This window comes from Amblyomma maculatum, chromosome 4 (assembly GCF_055883805.1).
Source record: "Amblyomma maculatum isolate TAMU_Amacu chromosome 4, ASM5588380v1, whole genome shotgun sequence".
Taxonomy (NCBI): domain Eukaryota; kingdom Metazoa; phylum Arthropoda; class Arachnida; order Ixodida; family Ixodidae; genus Amblyomma; species Amblyomma maculatum.
The window spans coordinates 32,733,949-32,746,476 of record NC_139347.1 but is presented as its reverse complement, the minus strand read 5'-3'; the positions used below and the strand labels follow the sequence as shown (position 1 = coordinate 32,746,476).

General features: G+C 44.7%; 1 protein-coding gene across 1 annotated transcript in view; it reads right to left on the bottom strand.

Annotated features, from left to right (window-relative positions):
- LOC146190640 (uncharacterized) overlaps positions 1-12,528 on the bottom strand; it is a 56,260-nt gene that overhangs the window by 15,836 nt on the left and 27,896 nt on the right. Inside the window, exons 10-16 of the mRNA XM_084601010.1 lie at positions 11,730-11,984; positions 8,289-8,561; positions 5,982-6,143; positions 4,366-4,749; positions 3,096-3,263; positions 2,304-2,570; positions 1,178-1,477 (exon numbers count right to left, since the gene is read on the bottom strand). Coding sequence (XP_084457136.1) covers positions 1,178-1,477; positions 2,304-2,570; positions 3,096-3,263; positions 4,366-4,749; positions 5,982-6,143; positions 8,289-8,561; positions 11,730-11,984 — 1,809 coding nt within the window. The remainder of the gene's footprint in view (positions 1-1,177; positions 1,478-2,303; positions 2,571-3,095; positions 3,264-4,365; positions 4,750-5,981; positions 6,144-8,288; positions 8,562-11,729; positions 11,985-12,528) is intronic.

Sequence of the window (12,528 nt, the reverse complement as noted above, 5' to 3'; positions counted from 1 at the left end):
AACAAATTATGGAAAACGTATGACAAAAGAAATATATTTTGTGCTGAAATGTTTTTTCTGAAGACACACTGAAGCGCCTTCACCCAATTGCTTTCGCGTAGTGCTAGCAGATCTGCGTTTTTTTGTAGCTATGTTGATGTATGGTCGGCGACCAAAGACGCCTTTTTTATTGAGATAGTGGGAAGAAAAATACAATAACTGCACAGAGAAAACACCGAGAACGGGAGAGGTTCATATTTGCTAAATGTAAATTTACAGGCTCTCCACGAACCTTATTTCTGTCAACATTCCGCCTCAAGAAACCCGCAGAAAAATGTCTCGATCGTATGACGTCTATATAATAAATATTAAACAAGCAACTAAATATCAGCATTCCGCCTTGTCTGAAAGTTTTCCGCACTAGATGAGCTCATGGCACCACCGAAGCTCTCGTCACAAGTCTTTGCCTAAACTGAGAATTTCTGACTCGAATTCGCTTCCAGAACGCACTTTTGAATCCTTTCTATCAGGCATTAAATCAATATTTATTTAGCTGACAAAATGATGCATTGATTTGCTTACTAACATGAAAGCCTTAGCTTGTTGGTAGTTGAGTATTTGTTGAGTTTTTCTAATTATTTTTGTTTCTTTTAATTGCGTGTTGATTACATTGAAGAAGCGATCATCATTTCTTTCTCTTTTCTTTGTCCAATTTTTAGTCTTCTGAGTTCACGCGATTGCATTCGTCTGTTTTTTAGCTCTGGGGTTGTCTTGTTTTCATTTCCATGATTGATAGCAGCAGAACGTTGCCCTGTAGTATTTTGAAATAAACAACAAATAATATGAAACGTTTCCCATGATGTCAAAACCAAGGAGAATTCCGTGATAGCCACTTGCAAAGAAATGCCGAATGGGCTATTACTTCAAAGAACGGCGACGTAAGTATGTGACGTCATCATGTTTCCCTGAAAGAAAAAAAATTAATGGAAATCTATTGATTCAGTTCTATCGGAAACAATGCCTATTTTGAATGACGTTAAGCTGCAGGTGACGACATAATCAAGTGCCAGCACGATGTAATTCCCTTCGCCAACCTTATCAGTAGTATTAAACATTTTGATAAAACTATTCAAATAAACTGGTTGCATATATATGACATCCAAGGGTCGATGCTCTTCGAATAAGACTTTGCGCTCACCTTCTGAAGCAAGGCCACAAGTTCGTCCTTGGGCGTGGAGCCAGTGCGCAGTGGCCTCTGCGCTGCCTTTGCCTTTCCTTGGTCAGCGGCGAAGATGCCTTCGAGGCGCACCAAGTCGCCCATCTTCTTCACGTCCTCCACCAGGTCGGTGACCAGAGCCTGCACGTCAATGGTCGCCGCAGCCCGATGCCGAAGGTCCTCGCGCTCCTTGTCCAGACGTTCCTTCTCTCGGCGTAGCCGTTCATAGTGGGTTTTCAACCTGCCATGCGTGTCTTTCAGCTCCTCAAGTTCCGTCTGAAGCTGTGCGGTGCAAAGAAGTCACCGGTGTCTCAGTATCCGAGTTTGACAGGCACGACAGAGCGGTATGTCTCAGAATGGCACAAAAAGGCTCTGTCATTTTCTTGTGAAAACCTTTGCCTTAGCAAGAAAATTATTTGCCTCGGGGCCTTTTTAGAACATCGGAATTTCATGTATTTATTTATATCTGAAAAATAAACCCTTTATTTATTTGTATTAGAAAATGCAGGCTGACACACTTCCGTCTGACCAAAGGCATCTCTGCCTCGACAAAAATGGCCAGCGTCGAGTACAGAAACTTGACATCGTACAGTACAGAAACAGTACAGAAACTACTCGTTGCGACAGATTTACCTGAATACATGCTGCAACTATTTGCATTGTATCGATCAAAAAATATCAATGAGCTCTGTCAACATGGTTCTATGGCGCTTCAACAAATCACGCACGATGCATCTCGTTCATTGCCAAGTGAAACTGATTACCTAAGACTAAATGCTGCGTGCTGCGCGGCACAGGCGAGCGATATTCATGGAGTCATTAATATTCTGCAGTTATAGGTAAACGGTTGTAACGCACTCTTTACATTTGTGCGTCTAATTTCCTCTTCTATCTGGAATGTGTTAGATTGTGCAGGGAGTGGCCATGTCAGACTGTGTGGTTATTTCGCGTTAGGCGTGCGAAACTTGCCAAGAAATAATTCTCGTTAGGCGAGCTAGCATACAGTCTGCGGTGTGGAACGAATGATTCGTGCTGGATTTTTCCCCATTCGCTAAAGAGCCGGTCCCTTTAGAGGGCTTGCGAACTTAGTTGCAGGAGCTCTACGAACCTCAAGGATGTCTTTAGTGACGTCATCTTGGCCTCCTTCGACCTGCTTGCGCAGCTCCTGGATGGTCTTGGCAGCAGCCTCTCTCTCCGCCTCCCGCTGCGCCTCTGCACTCAGGAAGCGCTGCCTGAGGTCGTTTAGCGCTGTCTGCGTGTCTCCAAGCACCTTCTGTAGATCTGAGCGCTCTTTCTCCCAGGCGAGCTCCAGCCTGGTCTTGGCGTAAAGCTTAGCAGAACCCCTGCTGGCGTCCAGGATGTTTCGCTCCTCATACTGAAAGATATGGAACAAAAGGCTTGTGAAATTGGGGCAGCATAAAAGCAAACTGTACTTGGAGAAGGGTAGGGCAGTGGACAGTGGTCTTGGGGGAAAAGTAGGCATGATCGATTTGGTTGTTAGAGTACGCGCTCTGATTGGTTGGGCGCGGGGACAAAAGTATCATATACTACTATCAATTCACAGTCCCTTCGCACCTCTGGAGAAAAATGAAAAATGTTGTGGTGTTTACTTTGAAATAATTTGAGAACTTAAAGACTGTAAGATTTAATAACGATCTACGATTGACATTTCTCGAAAGCATTAAAAAAAACAGCTTCAACTAGTAGATGACACGGTTTCATTGATAATTCCTGTTACACTAACGAAAATTATCATTTGATCATTTTCCTTTTTGTGGTGTACGTGACGCTAGGCGATCATATTATTTCAGTTATATAAGATTTTTTTCAGAATGGTTCGCTTGTCCCCTAAACGTAACATGCTATAAAACTGTGTTAAGTCCGGACAAAATGATCTCACCTGGTTAAGTTTTGATTTGAGGTTGGAGAGCTGTATTTCCCAGGAACTCTTGTCAGCTTCCATCTGAATGCGGAGCTTGCGGTTATCCGTCAGTGACTCCTCCAACTGGTTCTTCAGATCATCGGCATACACCCGGAGCTCATCGGCCTTCTTTTGCATCGCGTCGAACTGAAAAGAGAAGAACCACGCATAAAGAGCACATAACCGCTTGCTTGAGGTGTATTAAACCAAGCGCAAGCTAATGTCAGCGCTGCATTCTCTCCACAATTTGCGGCTTATTACAATATGTCTACGTCATGATCGTGTGCCAATGCCTTCATTTCCCACTGAGTATATGCTGAGTTTACAAGCGCAAGAAAGTCACAGAGCTGTATTTAATGACCACTCGGAACCACTGACAGTTGGACACCTCTTATGAGCCAGGTTGGCAAGCTGGTCTACTAGACAGCAATCTGAATTTTCCTCTCCAGTTGTGCATCTAACGATAGCGTGTTGCATCAAGCGTCGACACAAGCTTATCGCTCTTCTCTCCTTGTCAAACGACCATGAAGGTATCATTTAAAGTAGACGCAGACCGCATCATCGTAAATAAGCCTACTGCAGTACAGATACCTCTCTCGTTTCGTTCCATTAAGCATTGTCTAGGTCAGTTGCGACCACGCTATTTCATCACACATCCACATATCTCATCCCCATACCGAACAACCTGTCACCCCTTCTGTGTTTATAATCTCTTTCTGTATCTGTTCTGTTACTTCAGGGGCCATCGGTTACCCTCAGTTTGCATTACATGCCTTTTCCTTGCCCATTTATTCTTGGTGATTTTGAACAAGACGTCATTAGCTCACGTTCGTTCCTGAACTCACTCTTATCTCTACGCGCCCTTTAATATCACACCTGCAGTTCTTCCTTCCTAGTCGGAAAAAAACTACAGAAAATTTTCTGATGTTACGACAGAATTTCTGTGCGGTTTTTGACGGGGAACCTGTTGTGACAACAGAGCATTCTGTAGTAACATCAGAAATTTCTGTAGTTACAACAGAAAAGTGCTACAGAAAAGTACTACAGAACTACAGAAAAATTTGATGGTTACAGCAGAACTACAGGATATTTTGTCGTATTTTTGACACAGTTCTGTAGTTTTTCTCGACTGGGCCTTAATTTGCTGCGCCTTCGTCCATTGAGCAACAAAAGGTTTCGTTAGCCTCCAAGGTCGTGCCTTACAGGTGCAGTGAACCCATCAAAATAAGGGCATAAAATGTGCGCGTACCGCCTCCTTCCCTCTGGAGCGCTCCTTGCGCGCCGAGCTGGCTCGCAGTTGCTCGATCTCGCGTGCGGCCTCGTCCAGCTTTTCCCGGCACTGGTCCCTCTCACGTGCCAGCGAGGCCATCTGAGCCTGCAGAGCCTGCAGCTCGGCGCCCATGTAGTTCACGCGTCCCTCGTAGTCTGCCCTGAGCGCCGCTTGTTCGGCCTTGTGCACGTGGCCCGAGTGCTCGAGTCGAGCTCGCAGCTCGTGCTGCTGCTGCTGGCTCAGCTGCTGGTTGGGAGGCTGGCTGGGCTGCTGCAGTTCCGTCTTGGAGCCGCCCACTGTCAGAGTGCGCAGGTGCCGCTCGGAACGCTCCAGCTCGGCCACCCTCTTCATCAACTCTTCGTTCTAGTCAGGTTGGAAAAAAAGTATCAGCGATGTGTGTGAAGTGTATGACAACGCGACACAACGTTCGGAACATTTGTGAGAAGACAGTGGAGAACAGTTTGCCTGGAACGCGGCGCTCGCTTTATAACTAGACCGGCAGAAGCTATCGGGCCCTTACGCATGCTTTTCGACATAACCATAACTGCGTGATTCGTAGAAAGATGTCGCCTCATATGCTCTGTTTTCCATGCTTGAATACAAAGCCCCTCAGAGGCTTTGTATTCGCGTTATCTTCCTTTACCCGTGCATAAAGCGTCCAAGGACGCCAGAGCAGATGGTTCAGCATCTTCGCGTTAAATTTCACCATTTCATCAAAATGAGATTGTGAAAGTGATTCAGGCTTTGAAAAATACAAAGGTATGTGCGGGCAACTAAAGGGCTAAAAATGAGATGAGGCTTAAATCAATTAACGGATGCATTAAAAAGACTTGAAACGTTTGCTGTTCGTGATGCCGTGTCTTTCATAGCTTCAGTTGCAACGCGTTAATAAATCCTCAGTGTAAAAGAAAAACTTTTTTTTTTTTTTTTTTTTTTTTTTTTTTTTTTTTTCGCTCTAGATGTTATATTCACCCTTCATCACCGTTCGTAAGGTTCGTCAAGGGGAGCCTGGACGATCCTCCAGGAACGTGCTCTTCACTGCAGTAGTACCCTTTATGTGGCGAAGCAGCCTTGCAAGGCTGGACGTTGAATTTCGGGGATCCAAATTTCAGTGTCACATTGCAAGTAATTATGTTCACAGGAATCGAAAATTTGCCTAGAAAATCGGAACTCTAGCATGTAATTTCTGAGGTTGGAAATCAATGCAATTCATTCAGCTGTTTTGGCTGTGTAAGTTTACACACAAATAATGCAAATAAATGCTCGCATACACGCTTAGACCGTTCCACTTTGGCGGTGAGATTCTAATCTTGTAGCGATATTTACTTTTTACCCTGCATAGATATTACTGGGTCATTAACGACGGGATACACGTTCTGTTTTTGATGGTAGGCGCCTGTATAGCTTATACGGTTTTTATTTTTACCCGCGTAAACTATCAAGAGGATTATTTTCACACCAAAATCTTTTTGCGTGCTCATTCTCATATACTTTATGCACTCGTTTCACATTCACGTTTCGCAATCTGTACACTATGGTGGCAATGGTGCCGCGGGATATGCGTTCAAATCGGTCAAATCTTCTCTGGCGCTTACCTTTCTCCGAAGCTTTTCTTTCTCTTCACGGAAGCATTTCTCTGTCTTCTTGAGCTCTTCAATGATGGCATCCCTCTCATTCAGATTAGAACGCATCCTGTTCCTCTCGGCCTCGATGTCTTTCAAACGCGTCACTCTTGTCTCCAGCTCTCTTACTAAGTTCTGTGAAAAAAAAAATAAAAAAACTCCGTTTTATTAATAAATTTTTTATTAATATCTCTTAAAGGTCCTTGACTTCCTGGTTGTTAACATTTGAAAATACCCAAGGAAAAAAATTGGTTGTTAACTTCGTTTCCGAAGATCATGCAGGAATTTGCGGTATTGTTTTTGCACTATACATCGGTACTTTACTTTTATGTAATGGATATAACTAACGGCATGTATTCGTTCGTAGTGGTGCACTAAATTGTTTAAAATAGAACACAGCTAGTAAATTACCGCTGCTTTTTTTTTTTACCTTATAGAGCGTTTAACATGTGCACTTTGACACGTGCACTCGCAGCTTTTGGTTCTGTTGCGATATTCCTAAATTCTGCGTACACTGCAAGAGTGATTGAAACCTTTCAGATTATGGCTACAATTTAGCATGCACGTTTGCTTGAGGCTAGAGTATGCTCTCAAGAGGTAGAATTTTGTGCCGTGAAGCCAGTCACTTTTCTGGGATCTAGTTTTGAATAGGTAGGCTCAAGCCGTGCCTAGAGGTGGCAAGGGTAAAGCGGGTTAATAGGTGACGAAATTTAGATTGGCAGCAGTTCATGGTAGATACCTCTCTGAACAGCAATTACAAAATTACCTTCTCAATTTTAGCCTTGCTCACTGGCAATGTAGATATCGAGAAAGCAATTTTATTGCAGAAATAAAATTTTTACCATATTTCTCTAAACGCTATGGAAGTGCTTAAATTGAAAAAAAAAAAGTGGGGGGAGGGGGGGGGGGAGGGCAAAGGTTTGACCTTAAAGCGAGAGATCTTGCTTCCACGAATATCTGAAACCCGCAAACAGAATCTTTCTACAGAGTGAGTATGCCTGGCCCATGAATAAAGATGTCAGCTTTGAGTAGGGAAAGGTCTTCTTGCTCAATATTAAAGGCTGAAGACTAGAAAGACGAAAATTCAGGTTTTCCATTGAAGCGAAATTCTATGTAACATTGATACGAACGGTAAGGCAAAACAACGAAAATGCAAGGCAGCTTTGTCGATTTATTTTAATGAAGTCCGAAAGCTTGTAATTAGCGGCCACATGAAGTACTGAAATACGGAAAGAACATTAACGACAGCATTACGAGTGCCGGCGATGAGAACTCGTGCTGCGATATCACACAGAACGCGCTTAAACTAAACCGCCATACGCTTCGACCACCATTAATCTCAATTTGAGAAAATTAGGCCCCCGGACTACGCATCTAAGTAGCACTGCGTGAACAAGGCCTTTATTTTTATTACAGTTGGCAGCCATAGTAGCACAATAAATGGCCATGAGCTAGCTAACCACTGAATATGTTTACCACTTAGAGACGCGAACACTGCATCAGGAAATGCACTGTATTATCTGCTCCGTCCGACGAAATCATCTGGAGTCATATAAAAAGCTGACCATGCACGACTTTAACGATGCCGGTCTTTTATGATGAACCCACGGCTCTAGGATTTAGAACAATTTACAAATTTACTGACATTTACTGAGTTACTGACATTCTAGTGGAAATCAAGAAGAAGAAATGGGCATGGGCGGGACACGTAGTGCGAAGAGAGGATGACCGATGGTCGCTTAGGGTAACAAACTGGATTCAAAAGGAAGGAAAGCGTTGCAGGGGGCGGCAGAAAGTTAGGTGGGCGGATGAGGTGAAGAAGTTCGCAGGGGTCAAGTGGATGCAGCTAGCACAGAACCGGGTTAATTAGAGAAATATTGGAGAGGCCTTCGCCCTGCAGTGGGTATAGTCAGGCTGATGATGATGATGATGATGATGATGATGATGATGATGACAAATTTATAGCCTTTCTCGGTTACCTACTTTTGCTAGCGCAGCGAATGAAGGACATGAATCTCTTCTTGTAGACACAAGGAATAGTTTTTGAACTTGATGCAGGAAAAGGAATTATTTTTTCAGCTTGATTTTTAAGCCAGGACACAACTGTGCGATTTTTTCATAAAAAAAAAAAGAAAAGGCGTTCGTTCTCTCAGCCACGTTTTTAGATGAATTCACGCTTTGGAAATGAACTTCAATATAATGAAAGAGAAATGAACGCTTCTACCAGCATTGCTAGAGAGCCGAGCAGAGATCTACTTTGTTAGCTCCCTCCGACCTCACCTGAAATTCGGTCTTCTCCCGCGTGTACAGCTCCTGGCGGCCATTGAGCGTCTCCTTGACGGAACGCAGCTCGGCGCTGATTCTCTCGTGCTCCTTGCGCAGCTGCTTGAGCGCCGCATCCAGCTGGTCCTTCTCGAGCGTCAGGTTGTTCTTCATGGAGAGGAACTCTTCTTCGAGCAGCTCGTAGCGTGTCGTCAGGTCGTCGTACTCTTCGCGCTCCTTCGCAGCGTCCTTCTCCATCTGCTTGCGCTGCTCCGCACTCTCATGCTCCATCTGAAAGCGAAGGAAGAGAAGCATCAATAGATCATCGTTTTATTCCCTAACGTTCCAAAGTTGGTCGCAATGACCTTTCCATAGCAAATTGAACTTGATAAGGTTGGCTACATAGTTATTTGGTCTTTATGGCTCATGGTAAACTAAATCAAATGTACAGCTGCTTAGCGTGAATAATGTTTTTGGTAAAAAAGCGCTGTCAAATGTTAAATATTAATGATGTTATTAGATGAGAGGCACTAAATTAGAATAGCTGAGAAATCGAATGATGCAAAGTTAATTACGCGGATATCACGTAACGTCGATGGAAGGGATGCCATTGTTATCATGGGCTCCAAAGGCTATAGTGAAAAATGCAAAGTAAGGAATGATACACTATATGACCATCTCGTAAATATAACCTTCACACATGGCACTTTTGTTTGTGTCATGTGCAAAAATCCAAAGACATGACATCAGACTGAATACCCAACCGTTTTAAATTGTTTACATTTTCACGCAAATGTACCCAGAGTACTTCATATTTGCAGATACTACTACTGGAAAATGCCATGGCGTGACACGTGCTCAGTTCGAACTGCGTCGTCTATCTAACACATCTGGAGTGGTATCCGGACGAGGCATGAACGAACAGCTGCAAAGTCGTCGTGCTGCGCGCACGTGGCACTCAATGCCGCGCAAGTAACAGACCACATCCTGGCTTTCCTTGCTGCACGCTAAGCGGAAGCACGTCGGCACCGTGTCTCGCTTGCGAACACAGCTGGCGTTGCTATTGGCATCCTGGCTGGACTGATGCCGCTGCGTACGCGCGAACAGGTACTACATATCGTCGGCTGACGCTACAGCGACCCTGTGGAAGTGCAGGCTATGGAATATGCAATACTTTTTACAATTGTTTTTATTTTGTACACGATGGTGCTGTAATGAGCTACAATTAATTTTGTAATGAGTGCAGAAATTTTATTAGCCTGAACATGCCAGCAGTCTTCATATATTTCCAGCAATGAAACAGGGCATGCTATGTCATGGCAGGTATACCATACCATGGGGTTATATACGGTATGATATGGCGTGTTATTTCATGTTATGGTATGGTATGGCGTGGTATGGTATGGTATGGTATGCTATTGTATGGTATGGTATGGTATGGTATGGTATGGTATGGTATGGTATGGTATGGTATGGTATGGTATGGTATGGTATGGTATGGTATGGTATGGTATGGTATGGTATGGTATGGTATGGTATGGTATGGTACGGAATTATATGGTATGGTACGGCATGGTATACGGTGCTTAACTCTGCAGTTTCACACGGGTAGTGAGAGGTGCCATAGTGGAAGGTTCCAGATTAATCTAGACCACCTGTGGTTCTTTAACGTCTACAGCAATCCCCCTCAGTGCACGGCTGCTCTTGGATATCGGCTCCATGGAAGTGCTGCTGTCAAGGCCGGGATCCCCCGAAGCGCTTGTGGGCTCGGCAGCCGAACCTCCACCGCTGAGAATCTTACAAGGCCAGTGCATGACCGTGTCTCCCAGCATCGAATGTCACAACAGCGGGTGGGTCATAATAAAGCGTCAGTAAATTAACCTACGTGCACGGGGTTGGGTTCAGTGGCGAGGGGACACCACGTGACTCGACACTGGGTATTCCGAGTTTGCGTCGTTATCGAAAGTGTCGCTATCTCCCCGGCTTCGAATGATCCAATTGATGGGAATGTTGGAAGCGAGTTACATTCGGTTTCGGTGTCTTCACTAATGAGATGACTCGAGGCCGGGGAGATAGCGATTCGGCCGATAATGACCCAGACTCGGAATGCGGACCCTGATCCGCGCTTGCAGCCTGATTTGCGCGTAGTTTATCGCCCATCCGTAAACGTGACGTAGGCTGCTTGGGTGCGCTAGTCTTATCAGATCTCGGTGGTGACGCCTGAAGGCAGTGAATGCAAAGCCACTGCTCCGCTTGCAACTATAACACTTGTTAAAAAATTTCCTCAAGATAAAAAAAAAAGACTTCAGAGAAACGGTACTCAACCATTTTAGTACCTGTGGAGTGCGCCCCACAAGCCATGTGTGGCCAAGGGACTGAGAAGACATCAGGCCACTCTACTACATCGAATTCGCACGGGCTCTGCTCGCATTCCTTCCTGGATGCATAGGACGGACCTGGCATCGTCTCCGTTATGTTCTATATGTGGTGTGTACGGGGATATAGAACAATATATTATGTGCTGTCCGAAGTACAACGCGGAAAGGTGTGTGATGCTCACCTCCTTCATGAAGATAGGAGCCCTTCATAGTACACTTCAGGACGTTACCTACCCGAGTGGAAACCAGACATGCAGAAGGGAGGCTTCGCGCCTTCTTTTACAATTTCTGCAGGACACTGATCTTGACACTAGATGGTGACAGCAAGAATGAACTATGTTCTACTGTGAGTGAATATGTGCGTAGACGGTGACTTCTGGAGTGGACTCTGTTATAGTGTGAGTGAATGTGTGTATAGAGGGGGGAAGCTGGTGACTCCTGCAATGTAATATGTTATTCTGTGACTGATTGTGTGCATAAATGGTGACTGCTGGAGTAGAATATGTACTGTTATAAGTGACTGGGCGCATATAGTGGGGCAGATTTCACAGATATTAGTATTTTTTTTAAACATAAGGGATGCTACGGTGGAGCAATTGCCGGCAGAATAAGCAAGGCTAATCCAACCTGTAGCATACAACTCAACTCAATTCACTATATGTAGAATTGTTTCGCAATGTTAAGGCATATCGGCGCAAAAAAATTCATAGCAGGCTTTTATACTCTTTCAGGCACAAGTGGAACTGACTGAAAACCTTTCTGATGCATTCACATTTTATTTTTATAGCAGAAGCGAATACTAAGACGCGCACGCCAGACTTTCACAGACTAAAGTTTGCTTTCAGCCTTTGCGGCAACGCTCTCAAGTCAGCGCAGGCAAGGCCACCTTATTAACAGTCTAGGTTCCAACTCACGAAGAAGGGGAAGAAAGAGCATATAAAAAACAACGTAAAATTAGCACCGAAAGAACAAAAACTGCAATTCCATAGCAATGTCTTGCCTGTGTCTCCACAAATTATTCTCCTATGAGGGCCATGATCAGCCCAGTGCTTTCGAAGTGCCCCTCCGGGTGAAGACTAACCTCTTGCAGCCTTGTAACGAGCCGTCTGTGCTCCCTCTCCAGCTGGACCACCCTGTTCTGCGCCACGAGCACGTCCTCAGCCTTGGCCTTGGACTCGAGCTCGTGCTCGCGCTCCATCCGCTCTCGCTTTCGCAGCTCGCCGCGCAGCTTCTCTTCGAGGTCCTCAACCTTGTGGTGCCACTCCTCCTTCTCACGCCGCTGGGAGTTGCTCAGCTGGCGCAGCTTGTCGGAGACCGCCTTCAGTTCGTGCTCTTTCTGCAAAAGAAATACGAGGAATTTCATGCGGGGGAGGTTTTAACCCCCATTAGTGCACGCAAGTCATGCTCCGAAATTTATCAAAAAAAAAAAAAGGGGGGGGGGGGGGGGGGCTTCAGGATCGTAGCAATGAAATCAGCAGTCAGATGCGGAAAATATGCTTGGCCGTTCATTGAATATTGGTTAAAGCAACTTCTACTGTTATGATTTCTTTAACTGGTTGGCTTGCGTGCTTGATCGCTTCACTCGTAACTATGTTCAGTTTGAGCAGGGCTCCTTTTTTTAGCTTTATATGTATGATTTTAGCTTGTGTGCTATCAGGGATACGTGCTCGAAGTCTATTTGTGTTATGAAGCATATCGTCGTATTGTCGTATTTATGTTGAATTGTCGTTGTAGTGCCGCCGTGCCGTTAGTTATGCTTTGAGTCCCTTTATTTATTTTATAAGCTCTACAGTGAATAGTAGTCGACGACACGATCAAGCATCAACCTTTTAAATATTCCTTAACAATTATTGCTGCTCAGACGTTTAGCCATACAGAGT